This window comes from Lycium barbarum, chromosome 1 (assembly GCF_019175385.1).
Source record: "Lycium barbarum isolate Lr01 chromosome 1, ASM1917538v2, whole genome shotgun sequence".
Lineage (NCBI taxonomy): Eukaryota > Viridiplantae > Streptophyta > Magnoliopsida > Solanales > Solanaceae > Lycium > Lycium barbarum.
In genome coordinates, this window is record NC_083337.1 from 1,402,093 (window position 1) to 1,427,255 (window position 25,163).

General features: G+C 35.0%; 4 protein-coding genes across 5 annotated transcripts; 1 reads left to right on the forward strand and 3 right to left on the reverse strand.

The window, feature by feature from the left end:
* Positions 1–3,016: 3,016 nt before the first annotated feature.
* On the reverse strand, positions 3,017–3,581 carry LOC132628467 (calcium-binding protein KRP1-like). The gene has a single exon (XM_060344246.1). The coding sequence runs from the start codon at positions 3,486–3,488 to the stop codon at positions 3,135–3,137; it is 354 nt and encodes a 117-aa protein (XP_060200229.1). The 5' UTR covers positions 3,489–3,581; the 3' UTR covers positions 3,017–3,134.
* Positions 3,582–6,510: 2,929 nt separating this feature from the next.
* LOC132626984 (G-type lectin S-receptor-like serine/threonine-protein kinase At4g27290) lies at positions 6,511–11,853 on the reverse strand. The gene is made up of 9 exons (XM_060342021.1): positions 10,401–11,853; positions 9,808–10,316; positions 9,378–9,481; positions 9,312–9,318; positions 9,060–9,211; positions 7,869–8,079; positions 7,545–7,782; positions 7,316–7,466; positions 6,511–6,975 (listed from the first exon to the last, which is right to left on the reverse strand). The coding sequence occupies exons 1-9, from the start codon at positions 11,210–11,212 to the stop codon at positions 6,679–6,681; spliced, it is 2,481 nt and encodes an 826-aa protein (XP_060198004.1). The 5' UTR covers positions 11,213–11,853; the 3' UTR covers positions 6,511–6,678.
* A 275-nt stretch (positions 11,854–12,128) lies between these two features.
* Positions 12,129–12,755, reverse strand: LOC132632445 (calcium-binding protein KRP1-like). The gene has a single exon (XM_060348749.1). It carries the CDS (start codon positions 12,745–12,747, stop codon positions 12,280–12,282), a length of 468 nt encoding a protein of 155 aa, XP_060204732.1. The 5' UTR covers positions 12,748–12,755; the 3' UTR covers positions 12,129–12,279.
* A 4,211-nt stretch (positions 12,756–16,966) lies between these two features.
* On the forward strand, positions 16,967–24,312 carry LOC132628494 (G-type lectin S-receptor-like serine/threonine-protein kinase At4g27290). 2 transcript variants are annotated; one of them, XM_060344272.1, is made up of 9 exons: positions 16,967–17,636; positions 19,370–20,127; positions 20,474–20,620; positions 20,729–20,886; positions 21,317–21,483; positions 21,619–21,674; positions 21,883–22,120; positions 22,544–22,694; positions 23,612–24,312. In XM_060344272.1, exons 1-9 carry the CDS (start codon positions 17,125–17,127, stop codon positions 23,918–23,920), a joined length of 2,496 nt encoding a protein of 831 aa, XP_060200255.1. In that variant the 5' UTR covers positions 16,967–17,124; the 3' UTR covers positions 23,921–24,312. The 2 variants fall into 2 exon arrangements, with proteins under 2 accessions (XP_060200255.1, XP_060200260.1); XM_060344277.1 differs by lacking the exon at positions 21,619–21,674 and having other exon boundaries at positions 16,968–17,636; positions 21,317–21,527; positions 23,612–24,311.
* The last annotated feature ends 851 nt before the right edge of the window (positions 24,313–25,163 follow it).

Sequence of the window (25,163 nt, forward strand, 5' to 3'; positions counted from 1 at the left end):
GTCTCCAAGTGCGTCTGTACCTGTGGGCATGTAGCGCAGCCCCCGAAGAACCGGGGGTCAGTACGAAAAATGTACCGAGTATGTAAAGCGGAAACATAACAAACATAATCATAGTCTGAGTTAGAAGCACAGAAGTATAGCAAACGGAATCGTAATCCAACGAACAGACAGAGATATACCGGACGGAGTCGTAGTTCAGACAGACAGACGGAAGGATACCGGACAGAATCATAGTCCAGACGGACGGATAAAATCATAATCCATACGGACAGACAGAATCATAATAGGGCACAAGAACGTGGTCGCCACTCCTGCCTTTGGCGCCACAACATATCATATTTCAGAAGATTTCACATCTTCGAACATCTCCGTCACATAACACATCATATCATAACCACGGTAACCCCGGGGACAGATCACACGCCGGGAAACCGGACACATCATACTTCGTAACATATACACAGTAACCGGGAACGACATATACCACAGTACCCCGGAACCGGACACATCATACTTCGGGATTCATACATGGGACCCGGCCCCCGACAAGGGACTCGGCGGCCCATCCGCACGATATAAACCGGCCCGGGATCCGGTGAAAGAAAGCATTGAGACATTCACGAACAGGTTAATGAGAAACCACATACATACAGACCGTTATACCGACTCAATCAAACTGAAGTAGGCCAAATGGCGAGTCAAATCAGAGTATTCGGATAGCATTTATAATATGCACCTATATCCTACTTGGGAAGGCATGACAGATTTTTACCAGCATCGGATTTCCAGATATCAAAGACATTTTGTAATATTTATATAAAAAATAGTCATATCGTGATCAGAATGATAGTCCAGATGTTACTTGTGAAAATCGGACAGAAATGAGACAATTTAGATCATACAATAGGTATCGGGGCTCCGTGGGCCCACCTCGGACCAACTCGAGGCGACATACGTAAATTACTGATAATGGACCTTATGAGGTCATCCACAATCATATGGAAGTATTCCGACTCCGTTTAGGAAAGTTTCGTACAAAAGTTCACTTTGAAGGCATTTTATAAGGAAATGGTTACAATTGTACTGAAGGAAATGGTTACAATTGTACTGAAGGAACAAGTCAAGATTGTATAGTTTCTACAATATACCTCAAAATGTTTATTTAAAATAAAAGGAGCAAATTTGCATGACACAATTTGCTGGCACTTCAAATCATCATCACCTGCTATTTATATAGGGATAATTTAAGACATGAGAAGTATAGGAGAGCTAAATAGACGTTTTTTTTTGGGGAAATGGCGATTTTATTCCTTGAATTATTGCTTAATTTCATTTTTGGTCCTTGTGTTTTTAGACTGAGCACAACTGATCTTCAATTAAATCAACTGTGCTGTTTTAATCCCTAAACTAACCAAACTAACGGGACCAAATAAAACTTAACAGAAAACTTACTTGAAAAGTTTTAACAGAAAACTTACTTGAAAAGTTCACAAAATTAAAAATCCTTAAAAAAAAAAAATAGAAAGAAAGAGCTAGGAACATAACATGATTACAAATCTCTCCATTTCCTCCATAAACCTCAGCAGTCGGCAGAGTTTGATCATCGGCCTTCAATCCTCGTCATTTTTGTCACCAGCGGAGTTGCTAGCAATCAAATAATAAGAAGTAAAGCAACCAAGAATTATACTGTATATATAAGGTATTTTTATATATATTATGTATATATATAGATTTTGAACATCCTGAACACAAGAGTAGGGGTTGATTTAGTGTTTTAGGGGGTTCAAAATTCATCTTGAGATTCCAAATTCAAACCTCGGCCACTACATTTTTATTTTTCAAATTCTATCAGAAAATATCCTAGATCCGCCACTGAGTTCAACTTCAACAGTTGACTATACTCTTCTAAAGCATCAAGTATGGATCCTTCAACAAATTAAAAGAGCTAGGGAGCATCATGACAAGAGAGAATCGATCCAATAAGAAATATGCAATCATCATCTCTCGTAATTGTGATCTAGAGCAGTGGAGGATCTGTCGCCATCCTCCCTCTCCGTCATCGGAGAATCACAGGTGAAGTTGAACTAATGGTTGCTAGGTCAGAGGCGGATCCCGAATTTAAATTCTATGGATTTAATTTTAAAATTTTTAATACTAAATTAATTATATTTTAAAATTTTGAATTCGTATCTATTATATATTATAATTTTAATAATATTTTATACATAAATTTTTTAGTGGAGGAGACCAATAGGTAAAGTTTTTTGGTAACTGATGTGGTAACATCATTGAGACATAATGATAAGTGTTACATAGATAGACAATGAGACATAAACAAATTGAATGAAAAAATCAAAGGAAAAATGTTTTTTAAAAAAAGGAGTAAAAGACAAATAATGAGAATAGAAGTGAAATGAGCCAAAAGGAATGCGACAGCAAGTAACTGAAAAGAATTAATTTTCTTAAATGTGTTTCCCTTTTAATTGAGTAATAAAGTGAAGAATTATAGACTTATTGATAGAGTGATGCCAGTTTTCGTCAAATAGTGGGAGATATAAGAGAAAAAAATAAAAAAAATTAACAAAAAAGATAAACAGCAATGAAGGTCATAGAGAGGTGTCACATTACTCTGTTTATGCGTAGCTTTATAACATATATTGACTGATTAATAAATGAAACCTTTACATAACTCACCTATTAAACCATCCCCACCTAGTTTTTAGCCATAAGAGGCAAGAAATCATTGAAATTGGAGAAAATGACAAATATGGTCCCCTATCTCCGGCAGTAGGTCCAAAATAGTACCTTAAGTATTACCTGAACAGTTTTGGTCCATTGCGTTTGTCAAAAGTAACATTTTTGGTCCCCGAAAGATATTTATCAAATTTTAATTGTTAAATTTAATCGAGCTATCGAAATTAGTCAACCATAGACACCAAAAATTTCTGTCAAACACCGCAGCCTGAAAAACTGCACCAGACACAAAAAATAGACCAAAACTAACAAAAAGTCACAATTTCCTCAATGGATTCACCTTTCTGTATGTATTTCAATGTGCAATTATACAAAAGATAAAAAGTAACAATCTTTAAGAGCCTTTTTACAATAGAGTAAGTACAGGATAAAAAGGAATGTTACAATTTGAACTCTTGATGAAGAGCTTCATCTAACAAAAACTGAGATTGCTCCATTAACTCAGGACTCAATCTAAACATCAGCACACAAAATTCCATCTGATTAAGAGCTCCATCACAATCAAAATCACCTTCTTTAAGCATACTCTTAAGATCATCATCATTCAAATCTTGAAGTCCTAACAAAGCTGAATTCTTCTTGAGACTCTCAAATGTAATGACCCTTTTATCTTTATCCATTAATAACTGAAACCCTTTACATAACTCACCTATTAAACCATCCCCACCTAGTTTTTCAGCCATCATAGGCAAGAAATCATTGAAGTTTGATTTTCTTGAAGTAGAAGTATCCATTTAGGAAAGTTGAAAATTGTTTGAGGAAAAAGGGTTGTGGAGGATCAATATATAGAAGAATTTGGAAGGTAAAAAGCGGTTTCCAAGAAGGGGACCATGGCAATACAACTAAGATACAGTCTATAATGCGAAATTGCCTTTGCTTGGCTTGACAGTTGATGAAGAAATTGCCTCGCAATTTCTAATGCTGGCTTGGTCATAACCAGGGGTATATTTGTCTTTGTAAGCCTCTCTTTTTCTTTTTTCCATACTTTTAAAAGCTTTTTCATAATTTAGGAAAAAGGTTGGAAAAAATTAATATAGGAAAAGAGAGAAAAATCGGATGCGATTGATTGGAGATTGGCGAAGATTTGATTTTTATAGTCCATTATAAATGTGATTTTAGTTAGATGACTTTTTTTTTTTTTAATAGGAATCATAAAATAAAAATAAAAAATAGGCATAATACATAAACAGACCCTTAAATTTGGCGTCAACTGGTAAGTATGTCCTTCAACTTTGGGTGCGCACTAGTAGACACCTCAATATGTCTCCAAATTGAACACTGCAACTTATAAAATGATCATAGAAAGTCTAAATACGTCCAATTTTATGTGCCACGTCATTGCCATAAGAATTTGAAAGGAAAAGAGGGGTTTCCAAGAAGGGCAGACAATACAGAATACAACTAAGATACAGTCTTTAACACGAAATTCCCTTTGCTTGGCTTGAAGGTTGATGAAGAAATTGCTTCCCAATTTCTATTGTTGGCCTGGTCATAGCCAGGGGTATATTTGTCCTTTTAAAGCTTTCTTTTTCTTTTTTCCATACTTTTAAAAGCTTTTCTCATCATGAGTTGAATAAAGAAAAAGAAGAAAAGAGAAATGTAATGTCCTTCAGTAGGATGTGGTTGATTGGAGATTAGTGAATTTGACTTTGTAGTCTATTATAAATGTTATTTTAATTATATGACTCTTTTTTTATATAGGAGATCGGTAACAAATAACACAGAAAATCTATAAATACAATGTAACAAATCTTTGTCGTGTCATTTTCCCCCATTCAAATTGTATGTGAGCATAGGAGATCATTTCTCGATTATAGAAATTGATGGAAAGTGGGATAAATCAATTTTGTTTATCGGTCCAATATAAACATTATTTTAATTATATAATCTTTTTAATAGGATGGCAGTGAAAAATAACACAAGAAAACTATAAACAAAACAAATAAATGGTTTTTTCCTTTTATTCAAATTATAATTATAAGTTCTTCCATAAAACCATTTTTTCAGCGAAATATGAGGGACTTGATTTTGTAATTCATTACAAATGTTAATTGAGTTATATGACATTTTTATAGGAGATTAGTGAAAAATAACACATTATATCAATAAATAAAACACATTAGGTCTTTATAAAATCATTTTGTCTATTCAAATTATAAGTGGATTTAGGAGATAATTTTCTCCATATTATTAACTGAAAGGAGTCGAGGGTCTATCAGAAATAACATTCCTACTCCATAAAAGTTAGGAAAGGTCTACATACATCTTACTTTCTCCATATCTCACTTGTGGGACCACACTGGATATGTTATTGTATTATAAGCACCAAGAATTTCTTCTTCTTTTTTTCAAAAAAGAATTCATTACAGACTAATAGGAAGAGATCAGTACTTTTTATATAATTTGGATCACAATGCAAAACTTATAACAAGAGGGGAAAATTTTGAGAGGAGAAAATTCATTGCATTTAGACCTGATTACTAGTGACGCGTAGACTAGGCCTAACTCATGGAGCCCTTTTTTACCTAGAAATTACCTAAATTCTTTTTTACCCCTAATTTGAGTGGAATTATTATTATTTGGAAAGTCAAAGAGATTTTTCTTTAATCATATTTTTTTATTATTTTGACTTATAGTACATTTATATAACTTCAAATAGGAGTATATAAATTTTCTTTCAAAACTTGAAAAATCTAGATCCAATTTTATGTTTGAAAATTAAGTAATTTAACTCTTGCACTTTGAAGAAATAGATAACTCATTTGTAACAGATAATGACTCATTTGTAGCGAATTTCTTTGCTTCCTTAATAGGTGTATGCGGTACGATATGAATTAATCGAACTAGTAAGAAATCTATAATGACTCATTTGTAGCGACTTTCCTTGCCTCCTTAATGGTTTATCCAGTACTATCTGAATTAATCCAACTAGTAAGTTTCAAATACGAAGATATATTTTTATAAATACAAGATTATATCTCGGACTGCATTCTAGGAAAATCAGCCTACTTTTGGGGCACTGTGTATCTATGAAGGTTCACCCAACCAGATTACAACATTCCTTTCTATTGCGCCAAAATTTTAGTTCTGCTAATATTTCACGTGTTTCTATTTATGATTCTTATGGAGCTACATTGCAGCATGTCTTCTTTTTTCTGCAGTATTGCTTCTACTCTTAGGAGCACTGACCATCTAGAGAATGGACTATACCCATAGAAGGCGAACACTCCCCACCTACTTTTTCAGCCATAAGAAGCAGAAAAATCCTTGAAATTGGATTTTCTTGATGTGGCCATAGAAAGTAAAATTGGAGTGAAAAAAATAGAAATGGTCTGCAGTTTGAAGTGGGAGGGGGTTTCCGGGGAGGGGGGGGGGGGGGTTATTTTTTAAAGTAAAATTGGAGGATGAAAATGATTTTCACTAAGAAAAAAATTATTCAAACGTGATGCATCAATCACATCATGTTGAATGAGTAATAAATTGGTTATCCTTTTCTAGTATTAAGTCCATCCTAACTTCAAAAGTAGTAATTCAAAGGGGAAAATGACTACTTGGTCTTAGCAGTAGAGATTCAAACACTGATTCAGAGGATTCATGTCAACTATTCCTTCTGCTTAACATGTACTTTCTTTTTCGTTTCACTGATTCTTATAACATAATTGGACAATGCACAATGAAAACCAAGAACAATAGTGGTAGATAAGTGAAAGATGTATTTAGAATTGGAATACACTTGGGATTTTTTTTCCAGATATCAGTAGTCAGCTAAACGAGCCCCAACAACAATAACTACTACGCGTCAGTGTTAAACAAGTTGGGATCGGCTATATGAATTCTTACTGCTTCATTTAAGCTCAACCATGTCATCATCATTACCAAATAAAGTAAAAGCGAAAAAATCAAGTTAATAGCGTTAGAAGTTCTTTAACGAGCCCCAAACGAGGAAAATGTAATTTCATTTGCAGTGCAAGAGTCATAATCAGACCTGATAAAAGTAATTTCACTTGGTATCACATCTCTCAGAAAATCGGGTTCTTTCGGCTGTGCTAGTGTACTCTCTCCATTCAACATCAGAACCACAGATAACATATTTGGTCTGTCATCTGGATTCTGCTGGACACATAATAGACTTACATGAATGCACCTCAATATCTCCGACATATCCTCAAACGAGAAATCAACTAATTCGAGGGGTGTCCCTTCCGTCCACATTCTCCATGCCTGAAAAGGGAACAAAGAAAAACCCATATGTAAGTATGCAACTAAGTTCCCCACTCATGAACTTTTCTTTTTTTTATAACCGTGGTGTCCGAACCAGCTTGCGCGCAACTCGACTAATTTCGCGCGATACCTGGCACCTCCCACCAGCAACAGGTACCGGGTGATTCTGTCCACCAACGCTAGGACAAAGGAAGAAATCACCTAGTGTATTTTGTCTCTACTAGGATTTGAATCTGAGACCTAATGATTCTCAACCCAGTTCATTGACCACTAGGCCACACCCTTGGATGCCACTCATGAATTATTCAAACAAAGAAGAAACTGGAATCTCAAATCTTACGTATCCTATAAGACCGTGATGATCATGTGAATGACGGAAGCATCGATTCCTCTTTCCGCTTACTACCTCCAACAATAGCAAACCAAAACTGAAGACATCAGATTTTACTGAAAATAGACCATAGAGCGCATATTCTGGAGCCATATAGCCACTGCAAATAATCAGCTAATAAAATTATATGACGGAGATGGATATGTAGTGATATAATTTATGGCATGTTTAAACTTACAAAGTTCCAACAACCCTCTCTGTGTTGTCTCCGCACTGATCTCCTTGAATGGTCCTCGCCAAACCAAAGTCTGAAATCTTCGGATTCAACTCACCATCAAGCAACACATTACTTGCTTTGAGATCTCTGTGAATAATTCTCAATCTTGAATCCTGGTGAAGGTAGAGAAGACCACGTGCAATTCCACAGATAATCTGAAAGAATTTTGACCAGCCCAATTGTTCCCGCCTTGTTTGATCTGGAAGTTCAGAGTTAAGTTAGTCCAATTCTCTTACATGACAAGCATATGTAGATTTTCAGCAACTCTTCTCTAAAGATACAAACCAAAAACAAAAGAGTCCAAGCTTCCGTTAGCCATGTATTCATAGATCAACATCTTCTCTTCACCATCAATACAACTTCCAACGAGCTTTACAAGATTTCGGTGCTGGAGTTTTGCGATCAGCTTTACTTCATTTTTGAATTCATTTAATCCTTGTCCAGAACTCTTGGAAAGCCTCTTCACAGCGATTTCCCGTCCATCTACTAGTGTTCCCTGAAAGTTACAGACCAAATAAAGCTCATACGCAGAATAATAGCCTATTTGGCCAAGCTTTTGGAAAGCTAGAAGTGCTAATTATGGAAAATTAAGTTGTTTAGACAAGTTTTAAAATAAAATAAGTGCTTTTGAGTAGTAATAGAAGTTGTTTTGCAGAAGCTAAAAAGAGTAGCTTTTCCCAAAAGCACTTTTGAAACATTCACCAAGCATAAAGTACTGCTAATAATAGCAAAAGTGTTTTTAAAATTGTTTAGCCAAACACAAACTGCTACTCTCCAAAAATGCTTCTCCGAAAACACTGATGATAAAAAACACTTTTTAAGATAAGCAGATTTTGAAAGCTTGGCCAAACAGGCTATAAATGCCATTTAAGGTAGGAAGAAAGTCAAATGCAAAAATTTTTTGGAAAGGAAAGAAAGAAGAACTATCCACAGACACCAGAGCTCCAAAACTTAAAAGCGAGCACTAACTAGCCTAATTTATGTTTCGACTAGGAGAACACCACTAATTTCTCAATCCGATGTCTCACACATACCGACTCCCAACTCCCAAGCTCTTCAGAAAGAGAACAAGAAACTTATATTGCTCAGACTCTCGAAAAATGTTAGCGCAACCGTGTCGGATCCTCAAAAAAATCACTTTTTTTTTAGGATTTGACACGCACCCCTCGATATTTTTGAAGAGTCCAAGCAACATAGCTGTCATATTCCTCTTGATACCATGCTTTTCACTTTGCTATTTGCTGTCACATCCCTGTCTTTTCTTTCGAGCCTAGGGTCTATCGGAACAACCTCTCTGCCCCATAAAGGTAGAGGTAAGGTCTGCGTACATCCTACCATTCCCAGACCAGGGTTGTGGGGCCACACTGGGTATGTTGTTGTTGTAGTCAGAGCAACATAGCAAGAAGTTCAGGCCCTAATGCTACCAACCAGAACATTCAAATTTAGAAGTTTACACATTCAAATTTAGAAGTTTACCTTGTAAACAGGTCCAAACCCTCCTTCACCAAGCTTGTTGTTAAATGAAAAGTTATCAGTAGCATTAACAATTGTTGCCAAGTCAAAAAACGGTAGCTCCATGTCTTCTTTTGGGCCTTCACTGGTCGAGTTATCTTGTCCAAGTACTATTCCTGATACCAAGAAGGTGGATGTTGTTAAATATCATTCAAATTATTTGGAAAAAGATCATGGCTTAGAAATATTAAAAAATAAGCATGTAAATTCCATCACTAAAGTTCTAGTATAAACCAGTTCGTTTAAAAACACACAGTGCTGAATTAGCTCAACTGAACACACCTTTAACTTCCTCCGAGAAAGATAGTAGCAGAAGAGAACCAACCCAAAAACCACAGCCCCGGTGATCAGACTAATCAAGACTGCATTAACCACATGCCTTCCAGCTGTTAAAGAGAAACATAAGTTAGTATAATAACAGATTGACACAACACCCAAAAGTGTGGCCTAGTGGTTAATGAAAGTGGGTTGAGAACCATGAGGTCTCAAGTTCAAATGTCAGCCGACACAAAATCACTAGATGATTTCTTTCCTCTGTCCTAACCTTGGTGGACAGAGTTACCTGGTACATGCTGTTGGTGGCAGGTATCCCATGGATTTAGTTGAGGTGCAGGTAAGTTGGCCCGGACACCACGGTTATCCAAGAAACAAAAAACAGATTGACACAAGATCTATGAAAGAAAAGAAAAAAGACATTTTTAACAACACGCACCTTGTTTTGAAGCCTCAATTCGTATATAGAGGTCTTGGCCACCATTTGGAACCTGCCGAATATCAATCAGATCGTGGAACCAAAGGGCACATCCACTTCCTTGTCCTCTAATATCTAAATTCGAGTAAGCCATGCATGAACAATTTTTCAAGCATGCTTCCCTGCACTCTTGAAGATTCATAGTACCACTTACCCAAGATTTGGTAGTATCTGGTAGTTTCAGCTCAGAAAATTTGACAAAAACTTCCATACTCTCACAGCTAAATTTCTTGCTAAGAATGCATCCCTCCGACCAGTCCATTGAGTTCCAGTTATCTGGTGATTTTGGTTTAAAACCTTCCAAGCACTGACACATAGGTGAGTTAGTGGTTATGCAAATTGCATTCGCACCACAAAGACCATAAGCATCACAATGATCATATGGCACTGACGAATAAAGCCTCCAGGCTCGACTAGCTTCTGCCCACACATACCGTTGCCGAGAAGAGGTCGTATCGTTCAAGATCAACCTTGAAAAGAAAAAAAAATTAAAAAAGTCAATGTTGAAAAAAATTAATTTAAAAAATGAAAAACCTGCTCAAAAAAAGATCAACCTTGAAAAGACGGACTTGTTCTTGAGCTGATAGGTGTAGTACACTTCATCATTGTTAGAGATGAAGCTGTAATCATATACCGGATTCACCCTTAAATCAGGAGCGCCACTAAACCGCTCTCCATTCCATGGACCACCGCGGAAGTATTTCTTGGAGCCCTTCCACACAACTGCCTTGGGAAATTCATGAAGCTCTATCCCGTTACTCAGTTCTCCAGGGGAAGGGTCATCTGAGTTCCTCCAGGAGGAGAGCTGCCTATTAAGACGCGTTCGTAAATCCCATCCGAGCTTCATTCCAGGTAACAGTGTATCCGAAGGGTAATCAAAGCTCTGCCACATATAGATTCCCTTCTCGTCTCTTAAGATAAGATTCCCTGAATCTAAAAGCTGTAAAGCAGATGCTTTAGTGGTCTTATATGAATTTGTTGACCAAATAGCACCACTAGTCCTACTGGTGACCACAATATTGCCTGTGTTGTTTATAGTGAATGCTCCAGTACGATCTTTAATTGGAGTTTTCCTGTTTGCAACCCATACGACTGTTCTGACAGGGACATTCTTATACCAAATTCCCAAGTACCGGTGTGTTGAACTGCCTGGACTAAAGAAACCAAGTTCAAAAGTTCCCCCTTCAGAAACTAAGCTCTCACCATCACTTATAGATTGAGATGGACTGATGCTATGGGATACTGCACATGTTCTCCCCATTAAACAGAGTAAAAAAGCACAATAGGAAATAAACCAAAGAACTTCCATAATAGAGTCTCTTTCCAATCGAAATATAGACTCGAATAAGTCTAATAGTAGCTGCATTAGATTGCTCAATGACCATAAATAGCAAACTTTTAGGACCTTTCAGTGTATAACTTATTAAGAATTTTATCATAAAATGTGTGGTCCTGCTCTCATCTTGGTGAGAGAATAGCCACAAGAATTTTTTTGTCACTTAAGGTGTAGAACTGTAGTAAATTAAAGTGTGAACTGATGACAGCTATCAATTTATTCAACTAGCTGTTTTATTCTGGACCGGCATGTCTAGTAGTTCGTCGACGCGATGACTCTCAAAGAGAATCTCACATTTTCACAACTTTAAGCTTCGTCTTTACTTCCATGGATAGTGATATATTGACTCTAAACTTGCTCAATTCTACATGATTCCACAAGTTGACAAATAATGACATTGACTCACGATATTTGTAATTACTCAGAAGAAGCAGCAGCAGCAGCAGAATTGAAAGAAAGAATTTTTGGGTTGTGCATTGCCAGAAACAACGACCACGCCTTAATCCCAAACAAGTTGGAATCGGCTATATGAATCCCAGTTCATTATTTAAGCTAATTTCATATCCACATTGTGTGCAATACCGAAAAATTCTAAGAATAGTTTCAGCTTACAATTTATCTTAAAAGTGAGCTTCAGCTATTGAAAGGTTAAATTATTACCTTCCCTTTGTTTCAATTTATTTGTCTTACTTTCTTTTTTTAGTCCGTTTAAAAAAAATACCTCTTTCCTTGTTTCGCAACTCCTTAATTTCAACTTTCCACATGGTATGTTTACGACCATAAGACTAAAGGATATTTTGGTACATTAAACACATCTTTAGTTTAAGACCACAAGATTCAAAAATCTTATTTGTTTTCTTAAACTCTGTGTCAAGTCAAACTAAAACTAACAAATTGAAATGGAGGAAGTAGAAAAAAAGGACTCATTGGTAGAGACAATAGAAAGTACTGATTAAACAACCTGGTTTTCCATTGATACAACTTTCTGTATATGTGTTTTGCAGTGTATTACATGTATACATTAGAGGTAAGTATAAAAGACAAAAGTTACAATGAAGAAAAGTCACAATCTTGAAACCTAAAAAAGACCAAAATGTTTAGAATGAAAAGTCAGAATCTAGAGCTTCTTCTAACAAAAAGTGAGATTGTTCCATTAACTCAGGACTCAATCTAAACATCAACACACAAAATTCCATCTGATTAAGAGCTCCATCACCATCAAAATCACCTTCTTTAAGCATACTCTTAAGATCATCATCACTCAAATCTTGAAGTCCTAACAAAGCAGAATTCTTCTTGAGAGACTCAAATGTAATGACCCTTTTATCCTTATCCATTAATAACTGAAACCCTTTACATAACTCACCTATTAAACCATCCCCACCTAGATTTTCAGCCATAAGAGGCAAGAAATCATTGAAGCTTGATTTTCTTGAAGTATCCATTGAAGATATGAATGAAGAATTTGTTGTGTTTGAGAAAAAGGGTGCGTTGAGAATTACTATATAGGAAATGTTTGGACGGTGTAGAGGTGTTTCTAGGAAGGGGATATAGTGAAAAGCCATAGGAATACAACTAAGACACAGTGGGACTAACGCGGAGTTGCCTTTGCTTAGTCTGGATGGTTGATGAAGAAATTGCCTCACACTTTCTATTTTTGGTCCTTTTCTTATTAGGGGTACTTTTGTCATTTTAAAAGCTCGTTCAAAATAGAAAAAGGAAAAAAGATACTCCATCCCTTTCAATCCGTTTGGCTCGGCATCACTACGAGTCTAAGAAAATAAAGAAGACTTTTGAATTTTATGATCTTAAATTAAAAATATATATAATGTATTAAAATATTTTTTAAATCTTATGGTCTCAAATATATCAGATAAAATCTTGATAGTAAGGTGTTACTAATTATAAAAAGTGGCGTTGTCTTTTAAATAGACTAGATTGAAAGTCAGACAAATAAATTAAAACAGAAAAAAATATTTTTTAGAATAATTATCTGGTGTTCAAAACCTTCTTAGCCGACTAATCTCGAAAAAGAAGATTCTCTACACTGGGATTAATGGAAAAGGTTGAAAGTGCGAACTGAACTAAGGTGGCGTTTGTTTAAAATCTGTCTAAGAAATTAAAACAAAAAAAAAAAAAAAAACTTATGAACAAAAGCAGATACCCGATTTAAATTTGATTTGGGTCTTTTAATTGAATATTCGAGTGCTAAAGAAATACATTATCTTATTACTAGTTGCATAATGATTTTAACGTGTGTCATTAGTATTCTGAGTCACTCCACTAGATGGCGGATCCAGAATTTTCACTCAGGGATACGGAAGAAACAACAAAAAATTAAATATAAATAATAAGGTTATTTCTAGGAATCGAAGCTAGGACACTAGAAACAATTTTGAACACTCTGGACCACTTGAGCTAACATGTTGCATTTTTTTTAGGATATTCAAAAGTTAATATATGTACATAAACACAGAAAATCTACACAATATATACAATGTAATTTTTTTTCGAACACCCTCGGCACCCTCTAAATCCGCTCCTGACTCCACTTATTACCTTGAGGTTTTGAGTTAAATACTCAAATTCTTTATGTTTACGGCCAAATTCTTGTTTGCCTTTACACAATTTGGCCTCAGCTAGCATGTATACCTTCCAACTTTGAGAGTGCATAAATAAGCATCTCACTTGTCTTCACTTTGTCAGTTGAACATTCCAACTTACAAAACCTGAAAAGGGCCAAATATACCCTTGTACTATGAGAAAAGGGTCAAATATACCCCTCGTTATACTTTGGGACCAAATATACCCCTGTCGTTATACTTTCGGGCTAATTATATCCCTCATCCGTTAAAGTTGTCCAATGTGGACGTCCGATCCTACGTGGCTACCACACATTTGATGAGGTGGATGCCACGTGGCGTGCCACCTCAACGCCCCTAACTCATTTTACCCTTCCCTCTATTTGTTCTTCCACCGCTAAAATTTCCTTCTCCTCCACCACCATTGCCACCTTTACTCACCACAAAATCTAATGTTGCTCCGGTAATCCAATTGTCGTTATTCCTATATGCATTGGATGAAGAAACTCCCTCAGTTAGTGCAAGTGATGATATTGCCTCTTACCGTGAAGAACCTGATGCCTATGCTGCTGCTATACTGAAATTTAATTCCGCGTTCGTTCCTCTTTACATTCCGCAAGATGAGGACTAATGCCCTCTTTTCTCTAAAGATTTTTATATTGTCCATGGTCATACAGCTTTCTGGAGATCGTTCACGATGATTGATACAACTTAAGTTTTACAATTTTCTTGGCCAATTATATGTTTTAATTTTATCTGTCGTTGCATTTCAGTTTTCATTTATACTCACCGCCATCGTAAAGATTCTTTGTAAGTGAAAATTTGTTAATTCATTTTCTGTTGATTGTAAATATGATGCTGTTCAGGTTGAATTTTCAAATTAGAGATGGTCATTGTGGCGGTAATGGTGGGGGAGGGGAAGGAAATTTTAGCAGTGGAAGAACAAATAGAGGGGAGGGGTAAAATGGGTTTGGGTGGTTGAGGTGGCATGCCACGTGGCATCCACCTCAACAAATGTGTGGCAGCCATGTAGGATCGGATGTCCACCTTGGACAACTTTAACGGATGAGGGATATATTTAGCCCCAAAGTATAACAAGGGGTATATTTGACCCTTTTCTCATAGTACATGGGTATATTTGGCCCTTTTCCGCTTATAAAATGATCATCTAGACAGTTTCAAAATTTATGTGCCACGTCAGTGCAACATCAGCATTTGTGTTTACGCGTTCAGCTTATACAAGTTGAGGTGTCTACTTATGCACACCCAAAGTTGGAGGGCATACTTGCCAGCTGGGGGTCAAATTTGAGGGTTTGTTTATATATTATGCATTAGAAAAATATGTAAAAACTCCGGTCCACACGTAAACTTCAGAATGAGATTACACATGGTTAAGAATTATAATGCTTATCAGTTGTATAAGAGTTTTTAAAGAAGTTTATAATATCCTAGCCAATTCACCATTTGACTTAGTATTTTGGATTAAATGCTTAGATTCTTTATAATATCGTGGGGAAGCTTTTACTTTCTGTTGAATTAACCGTCTTCCACAAATATTGAAATATAATATACAAATGAAAAAGCATATCATTCCAAGTGTACTGACCAAATCAAAGTCAAGAAAATCTGATGGACAATTTTCAACAAAATCTACAGGCACCTATTAATTTAATTCCCCCGCAATCACGTTCGTCATGCTTTTCAATGAAAATGCTCATCTTTATTTGTTTTTATATATTTGTCATTCATGTGAAATGGTTAAAAAGGTAATGGTATCTTCTTATTGGTCATGCAGGTTGCTATCAGTGGAATATGAAATTAATTTGATAGGGACAAAATAATCCTTTGTGCAATAACTGCTAACCCAACGAATTGAGCAGGGCATAGACTAATTCAACACATAGTTGGCCCATTAAAAACATTTCCATATTGACTATTGGGTCAGTTGTTGATCATATACTTCCTCCCTTCTTTTTACTAGTCTTTTATACTAAAAATATAATTTTTCATTTTCTTTGTTAATTTTAGCAAATCAAGAAAAAATTATTATTTTATTTCAATATTATCATGATCATAAAATGATTACATAAAGTATTAGTGGTCAAATTTAAATTTTTAAAGCATGATTAATATAGGTAATTTAGTAAAACAAACCCTTAACCTTAAATGATTTCTTTAGGGGAGCATCAAGTCAATAGAGAATAAGCAAAAAGGAACGGAGGGAGTACTTGGGACCCAGAGCCTTTTTTCTTTGTAAATGTTTCACACGTATTCTACGTAGACACTGACATTCAACTTGTATTCAGTTTTTTAAGATTATTTAATAGATACCCCGTTTTGATAAACATCAGACAACAAATGTGTCGTCTCTTCTCCTGTGAAAAGTGAGTTTTGAACTTAGTTGGAGTAGACTTGAGTGTTGATTCGAATGTTGGATTGTTGATATCTGAATAATAGTTATTGTTTCTAGACAAAATTTTGTTCACCTGAATTTCAGGCATATATGCATAAACTTCAGTAAAGTTCAGGCAGAAATGGTTGAGCTTCAGGCTGCTTCACCAAGTTCAACTTCAAACATTTTGTATGAAGGTTCCCTGAAGTGGTAGACTTGCAAAATATTATCAACTCGGGGTATGTCTTAAACAGCAATCCCAAAATTGGTTATTTGTGCACTTAATCCTTTTTTCTTTGAAGGTTGATTCATAATTTGAAGTTCATGAGTTTTTATGACGAATTCAAGTTGATATAACGATAATTGGGTTCACAATTAAATTTCTATACTTATTTAGTGGAATTTTCAATACATATACACACTCTGGCAAAAAATTATTGGGGGCTCGTAAAGAGAGAATCACCGGCCCATGTGCTATATGCGGAGCTACAATTTTTCTTAGGATTTCGACAGAATTCAGTAACTTTCTTTTTAGGACTTCAGCAGAATTAGCTTTGGCCCATATCATGTATTTATGTTAAAAATCTATTTATTAAATATAAATAATTTATTTTGAACTCAATAAACTAATTTTTTATTTATTTTTTAAATCAGGAGCTCATAATTGAAGATTATAACTCCACCTTTTATTTAGTGTATGGACCACTATGTGTGAACTGCCTAAATAGTCCTAATCAGTTGTACACTTGTACTTGTCAATTGGTCCCACAACAACCCCAAAAATATTGCAATTTAACATTTGCCACTCACCACCTTTTCAACTCCTCAAAATGTATCCATCTTTTCAATCTTGGCTTTCAAGTTTCACCAACTCAAATCTGCTATGAAACAGAAACATGAAATAGAGAAATATATTTCATCTTTTTAATCTTGCATTTCACCAAATATATGAAGTAAAGAAACACACCATGAACACACTTATCTTCTTCTTTCTTTTCACAATTTTCTCCTTCCTCCAAAATACTTACTCTCAAGGTGACACAATAACAACTTCACAATTTCTTAAAGATGGTCAAACTATAGTTTCATCAGATGGAACATTTGAATTGGGATTTTTCAGTCCACACAATACTTCTACAAATCGTTATGTTTGTATTTGGTACAAACAAATATCAGCTTTTACACCAGTTTGGGTTGCTAACAGACAAGTTCCTGTAAAGGATACTTCTGGAATCTTGAAAATCATTGAACCAGGTTATCTTGTTCTGATTAATGTTACTAATGACACTATATGGTCTACTAATACTTCAAGAACTGTGAAAAATCCAGTTGCACAGTTGCTGGATACAGGGAATTTGGTGGTTAGAGATGTAAATGATCATGACCCTGATAATTTCTTGTGGCAAAGCTTTGATTATCCTGGTGATACTTTGTTAGCAAGTATGAAGCTTGGATGGAATTTGGTGACTGGCTTGGAAAGGTAAGTTTTGAATTGTGTGATCTAAAAGATTAAGCTGTTTGAGTGAGCACATTTTTATTTACTTTGGGGTTGTTTAGTTGCTGGTTAGAGTTATGCAGAGTTTAAATATTCATGTATTTAGTTATTTTGATACATGAACAATACACTACCTAACCAGCAACCAAACGACCCCTTAGGGTGTCTTTGGTATAAAAGAAATTGTTTTTATTTATTTAGGATGTGTTTGGTATGAAAGAAAACGGTTTTATTCATTTAGGCTGTGTTTGGTGCGAAAGAAAATGTTTTTTTATTTATTTAGGCTGTGTTTGATATGAAAGAAAATGTTTTTTTTTTAGAATAAGTGATTTTCTTATTTATTTTTCTAGTGTTCGATAAGTAAGCAGAAAATATTGTCTCAAGAACATCTATATATAATATATGGGTGAAAATCATTTTCATCTCCCAACTTTGCTTAAAAAATCAAACTCCCCTCCCCCCCCCCCCCCCCCCCCCCAAACAATGAACAATCGACATTTTTTCCCCTTTATCTTATGCAATGTCTATTTTACCCTTGACATTTTTAATCCTCCATCTATATAATACCTTTTTATATTATACAATTTTTTTTAACCTAGGTATTTATAGAATTTTATTTAAATTCATATTATAAGTAGAATAATCTTTTTATGAATTTATCACAAAATCTAATGTTACTTCTTATGATTGATAGTTTAATACACACACACATATATTACCTGTTATTTGTTTCACTTCTCTCTTATTCTCGATTTTCAATATATAAACGAGTTTTGGTTGTCATTAATGGAATATTTTAAATTATAATTTAAAATTCATTTATAATATAAATAGATAATCTTTTAGGAATTTGTTATAGAATATACCTTTATTTTTATTAATTATTTTGTATTACCTGCATTGAAAGATATTTATAAAGTTATTATTACATGTTATTTTTACTTGTATAAATAGATATCAGAGTTTTAATTATTATTAATAAAAAGAAATACTCTTTCTTCTCATTTATTTTATCATAGAACGGCATTAAGTTATATAGTCAATTAGTATTTCTCACTTTTCTTTTTTCATCTCGAAAGTAATATTTTTTTTTTATAGGAAATTTGTTACATAGATTAAAGAGATTAAAAAAAATCATGATTTTAAAGAAGTAAAAGTTAAAAAGACAAGTTGATAATGTAAGGGTAAAATAAGAATTTTAAAAAGTCAATTAGGATAAAGAGGGGAGAATGACTATTGTTCAAAGTTGAGGGGGGAGTTTGATTTTTAAAGCAAAGTTGGAGGGTGAAAATCATTTTCACCCTATAATATATAAGCAAACACTATGGAATAGGAGTTCGGGATGAGTTTTTTTGGGGGTGGGGGTGGGGCGAGTGGGGTTGGGGGATGGGGGCGGGGTGTGTGGGGGATGGGGATGGGGATGGGTGCTAGTGAGATGTAACGATCAACCCCAAATGTCAAGGTATTGTACAATTTGGCCCGACCACTATGGGACACTTCAAGACTTTTCGACCTCGTGTGTTTTGTTCCCTTGGTCTTTAACTGAAAATGTGTCTTATATGAGATTTGCCTGATACGAATTTGTTACATGGCACTTAAAACCCAAGACCTCTGCCTGTTGTGGTACAAAGTTGAATTGTGTGACTATACCATCTAAAAGCTCAAGCTATTAAAGAAAACACACTTTTGTTTACTTAATTTAAATATGTCTTCAACAGATATCTGAGTTCATGGAAAAGCGAGGACAATCCTGCTTCTGGGGATTATACATATCACTGTGATCCTACTGGTTATCCGCAGGACCTAATGAGAAAAGGCCCTAATGTAGTTTATAGAGCGGGGCCATGGAACGGTCTTAGATGGAGTGGCGCACCAAACATGGAGAACAACTCGATCACCTCTTTCGGACTAGTCATGAACAATCAGGAAATTTACTACAAGTACGAACTAGTAAATAAATATGTCGTTTCAACTTTTAGGCTAAGGCCTAATGGCAACGCGATGCGTATGATTTGGGTGGAAAACAAAAAGGGTTGGATTAACTACCATTCAGCGGATGCAGATCATTGTGAAACTTACAATTTATGTGGTGCATATGGCACTTGCATGATCTTTACCGATCCTGTGTGTCGTTGTTTGGATAAATTCGTTCCGAAGCATCCGGATGATTGGAACAGGGCTGATTGGTCTAGCGGCTGTGTCCGGAATCATCCACTGAATTGTTCGGAAGATGGATTTATAAAGTATTCGGGTGTTAAATTGCCAGATACTCGGAATTCTTGGTTTAATGAGACTATGAAACTTGATGAATGCAAGGTAGTTTGCTCGAGAAATTGTTCATGTATGGGATATACTAATCTTGACATCAGGTACGGGGGAAGTGGGTGCTTGCTATGGATCGGGGAGCTCGTTGACATCAGACAGCTATCGGAATCAGGACAGGATATTTATATTAGGATGGCTGCTTCTGAGATAAGTAAGAAGTTGATACCATCAATTGATTGATCAATGTTTGTGTTTAAAGCTATTGTGATGGGAGCTAAATAACTACTCCCTCTATCCTAATTCATGTGATATTCTTTCCTTTTTAGTCAGTTCCAAAAAGAATAACACATTTCTATATTTAGTAACAATTAATTAACTTTAAATTCTCATTTTACACTTGATGAGATAAGTTATAGCCACACAAATATCTATAGCTTATTTATACTACAAGTTTCAAAATTCTTTCTTTCTTTCTTAAAATCCATGCTGAATCAAATATCTTTACATAAATTGAGACTGAGGGAGTATCTAATCTTTTCGGATGTGAACTTTTGCAGGTACTAATGATGGCTCGAATAGAAACAAAAGTGTTATACTTGCAATAGCTTTGCCATTATTGGTCGCAACGGCCCTTCTAGTAGTAGGAGTATGTCTAATTCTTCGTAGACAGAAAAAGAAAGCGGAAACAGCCCTCATAAAAAAGGGTAAGCAAAAACATATTAAATCGAAGTAGATAATATTATTCTCGCGCTGATTAGTTCTTCTTTTCAGCTTTGTAGTCTGAACTGTATATTTGTATGAACATATTGCAGGGATATTGGATGAAAACAATGGCAAAGATAATCACAGTCAAATTCTCGGTGAAGCTTTTGAGCTACCACTCTTTGACTTATCCGCAATAATGAAGGCTACTGATAACTTTTCACCTCAGAACAAGATTGGAGCGGGCGGCTTTGGAAAAGTTTACAAGGTAAAGATTGTCAGAAAAGTAACTGTGTGATGTTGCATTGAGAATGTATAGAGGATATTAAAATTTTGAAAATCCATGTTACTTTCAATAGACTGATCCAAAACAGAAAAAACTTCTTTGATCAGTACAAATAGCAATATGTGCTTCAATAGAACGATTAAGAATTAATGAGCCTTATTGCACTGATATTGATTGGAGAATGAAAATGTTGTATGAGAAGTAGTGAATGGAACACGCGTGCTAAAGAAAACTACCTCCCCCCCCCCCCCCCCCCCCCCCACCTTTTTTTGGTAAATTAATCATTTATTACCAAATGAAGAATTACAAATCAAAAGCTGCTATGGAGAATTACCTTCCCTTTTTACTCGTTGATATGATTAAAGTATTCCATTGTTGCTTGAAACTTCTAATGATAAGTGCATTATTGCAGGGCGTGCTAGAAGGGGGACAGGAAGTAGCTGTGAAGCGGCTCTCAGTAACTTCCAGACAAGGAAACAAAGAGTTCAAGAACGAAGTCATCTTCATTGCAGAACTTCAGCATCGGAATCTCGTGAAGCTTCTCGGATGCTGCATTCAAGAAGAAGAGAAGATATTGGTGTATGAATACGTGCCTAACAAAAGCGTGGATTTATTTATATTTGGTTAGTTTTGCACTTGCAATGCCACTTAGTTTCAATATTAAAGACCTTTTTTTTTTTTTTTTTTTTTTTTTAATTGTGGTGTCCGGACCAGCTTGCGTGCACCTCGACTAATTCCACAGGATACCTGCTACCTCCCACCAGGAACAGGTACCAGGTAACTCTGTTCAATAAGGCTTAGACAGATGAGAAGAAATCACTTAGTGTTTTTGTCTCCACTGAGATCTGAACCCAACCTCATGGTTCTCCTCGCACTTCATTTACCACAAGGCCTGACCCTTCGGTGCAGCAATATAAGAGACCTTTTATTTAAACAAATTTAACTTAATATGCACTAACAGTGTAAATCTTCTGGCAGATCAAAGAAGGAGCACATTACTTGATTGGCCTAAGCGTTTCAACATTATCAACGGGATTGCTCGGGGACTTATGTATCTTCATGAAGATTCTAGGCTAAGAATCATCCACAGAGACCTGAAAGCTAGCAATGTCTTGCTTGATATTGAAATGAACCCAAAGATATCGGATTTCGGGTTGGCTAGAAGTTTTGGAGGGAATGAAACAGGAGCCAATACAAGTCGAGTTGTTGGAACATAGTAAGAATTTAAAATCAGTGTTTGGTTATAAAATTTCCAAATCCAACATAGGACCCGTTTGGCCATGAGAATTATTCACTTTTTTTCGGTATAATTTTTCACTTTATTTCAAAATCAGTTTTTGGTTATAAAATTTCCAAATTCAACTTGGAGTTGGATTCCAAATATGAAAAAATGCTCTAAACTTGTTTTCCAACTCCACTTTCATAAATTCTAAATAAAGCGCTCTCTTCTCTCCTTTGCAAAAAGTGTAAACGAACACAACTTCATTTTCAACTCCAACTTCATAAATTCCAAATAAAGTGAAAAATATTTGGAATCTATGGCCAATGCCTACTAAATTTTTTGGTCATTACATATCGTTATTTGACAGCTATTATTTGTTCTCCAGATTGTGTAATCCTGTGAATGATTTTTATGCAGTGGTTACATGTCCCCGGAGTATGCAGTCGATGGGATTTTCTCAGTAAAATCAGATGTTTTTAGCTTTGGCGTATTGGTACTAGAAATTGTGAGCGGAAAGAAGAACAGAAGATTCATTCATCCGGACCACAATCTCAACCTCATTGGACATGTAAGTACTATACTTCTTAAAGTCCTTTAAAAACATTGTAAATTTTATTCTCGACATTACAAACTGAATATATTATTTGACTCGTAACAAAGAAAGTATGCTTGAATCCATGATATTTTCTTGACTGAGGTTGAACGGAATTATTTTTTTCTTTGAATAACTCGGAGAAACTACTTTCTCTCCGTTTCACTAACCTTCATGTGTACACAATGGACTAAACATGAATATATTAGTTCAGAGAGGACCACAATTTTCTTGATGGTCTCTTTTTTGCCACTGTCCATCAAAGTGGAAAGTTGATAAACCGTTTCATCATAAAATAACCCCACAAGTTTTGATCAATGCACTGGCCCTTGTACTTATTAAACACATTTAATGTAACAAACCAAATTATGATACATATAAAATATAGTCCTACAATTACAATTCGCTCCCGCCACATACCTTAAAGAAAATTCGGCTGATTTATGCAAATGTCCCTTTCTTAGGCCCAACTTAGATTTTGACTGTGCAAATATAACCCTTGGGCAATTACCCTCCAGGGAAACACTAGACAAGGTCCAATATTTGCTCATATATGTCTCAACTTTACAGAAAAAATATTAGACTGCCATTTAAAATAACTTAAAATTTTAGACTGTGATCTATATTTTCTGAAAAGATATTCAGTTTGCTCAAAAAAAAAAAAAATTTAGACCATGGTCTAGAAGGTTCATAAGTTGCAAGAGAAATAAAAAAGAGGGTTATTTACTAAACAACTATCCCCTAAAAGGGACAACTAGTGAAAATTTCTGAGAAAATTCTCAGTACTTTAGGCTTGTGGACAAGTAAATTACTATCTGATTTACTTGCCAATAATGGAAACAAGACTCGATTTGGACAAGATTTTTTTTAACTAGTGGATGTAAAATCTTCAGGCATGGATGCTTCATAGAGAAGGAAGATCATTGGAAATAGTAGATCCCGACCTGGTTGGATCATGTCATATATCTGAATTGCAACGATCGATACATGTGGGATTGTTATGTGTTCAACAAAGTCCAGAGGACAGGCCAAAAATGTCTACTGTGGTTCTGATGCTGACAAATGAAGGCATTTTGCCACAACCAAAACCACCAGGTTTTTTCACAGAAAGAAACATAGATGACGCCACTGGATATTCTTCAAGCAACCAAACACCCTATTCTGTCAATGATGTAACCATCACTTTGTTGGACGCTCGGTAGAAATAGTAGTGTACACAGAATTTTGCACAAGCAATATCAGCCTGTAGCCACAATTAGGCTTTTATTTCCTTTTGAGTCAATATAAACAGTGGTGTACACAGAATTGTGCGCGAGCAGTATCGACCTATTGTCACAGTTCCGCTTTTACTTCCTTATGAACTGCTCCTAATGTTTACTTAGACAGTAGTACAGACAGAGCCTTGCGCAAGCAGTATCGGCCTATTGTCATAGTTCGACTTTTACTTCCTTCCGAATTAATATGTACTTTGTATTATAGTGTATATTCATTTTTTTAAATGTTCCATTGTTTACACACATTATGTAAAGAAACTTATTACGAAGTGGTGTCAGATGACATCTCCCCGGATACAGAGGTAACATATATTTATTACTCTATATATTTTAGCCTTGCATCATGAAATAGCTCTCTTTTTTCTTCTTTAATATGATGTTTATTAGACCCAAGAAATAGTTAAGGTAATTTTTTGGTAATTTTTACTATATGCATGTGTGTTAGGCCTTAGGATTTCAATCTCAATCTAAATTGAGCAATATTTAAGAAGACAAGGTGAGTCTATTTGTTTTTGAAACTTTAGGTTGAACATAACTATTAAAAATTACTGGTTGTTGCTCTCAAACGCACACCCAAGTATACGCGGTCGTACAATTAATATAAGATTGAAGTTCAGATATCGTACCCACAGGGACTTGTGATTAACTATCAACTAAATTAAACTAATGCTAATTATCTAAACAAGAAATAAAATTCAAAGATATAAACTAACTAAAAATAAAAGAAAACAAATAATGAACTTCAACCAAGAAAGAAGAGAAAAATCTAGAGCTATGATCACTAACAATCCAGTTGAGTCGTCTAATCGCTGTTGACACCCAATTTTGTCCCGCATCTCCTCCGAAATACCTATTTATACTTCTGGTATTTCGAGAAATTAAAAAAATATGCATTTAAGTTTTACTATAATTATTAGTCTTTTATTAACACCCACGTTTTATTTATTCTTCTGCAGTTTATTATTATCATTATTATTGTTATTATTATTATTATTATTCTTAAATTATCATTTTTTATTATCAGTTGTCATTAATTATTATTTCTTGTTATTTCCATTATCATTATCATTATCATTATTATTATTAATTACTAATCATTATTATCAGCGTTATTTGTTATCAATTATTAATCATCATTATCATCGTTATTTTTATTATTAATTATTATCAT

What these genes read in the sequence shown, in the direction of transcription:
- LOC132628467 (XM_060344246.1), bottom strand. Translation starts at nt 3,488, where the DNA reads ATGGATACTTCTACTTCAAGAAAATCAAACTTCAATGATTTCTTGCCT.
- LOC132628494 (XM_060344272.1), top strand. Translation starts at nt 17,125, where the DNA reads ATGAACACACTTATCTTCTTCTTTCTTTTCACAATTTTCTCCTTCCTC. An exon ending in TTGGTGACTGGCTTGGAAAG is followed by an intron (nt 17,637 to 19,369) that starts GTAAGTTTTGAA and finishes TGTCTTCAACAG; the next exon opens with ATATCTGAGTTCATGGAAAA. An exon ending in ATCTCAACCTCATTGGACAT is followed by an intron (nt 22,695 to 23,611) that starts GTAAGTACTATA and finishes TAAAATCTTCAG; the next exon opens with GCATGGATGCTTCATAGAGA.
- LOC132626984 (XM_060342021.1), bottom strand. Translation starts at nt 11,212, where the DNA reads ATGCAGCTACTATTAGACTTATTCGAGTCTATATTTCGATTGGAAAGA. An exon ending in AATTGAGGCTTCAAAACAAG is followed by an intron (nt 9,482 to 9,807) that starts GTGCGTGTTGTT and finishes TCTCTTTAACAG; the next exon opens with CTGGAAGGCATGTGGTTAAT. An exon ending in CTTGGACTCTTTTGTTTTTG is followed by an intron (nt 7,783 to 7,868) that starts GTTTGTATCTTT and finishes CTGAACTTCCAG; the next exon opens with ATCAAACAAGGCGGGAACAA.
- LOC132632445 (XM_060348749.1), bottom strand. Translation starts at nt 12,747, where the DNA reads ATGGCTTTTCACTATATCCCCTTCCTAGAAACACCTCTACACCGTCCA.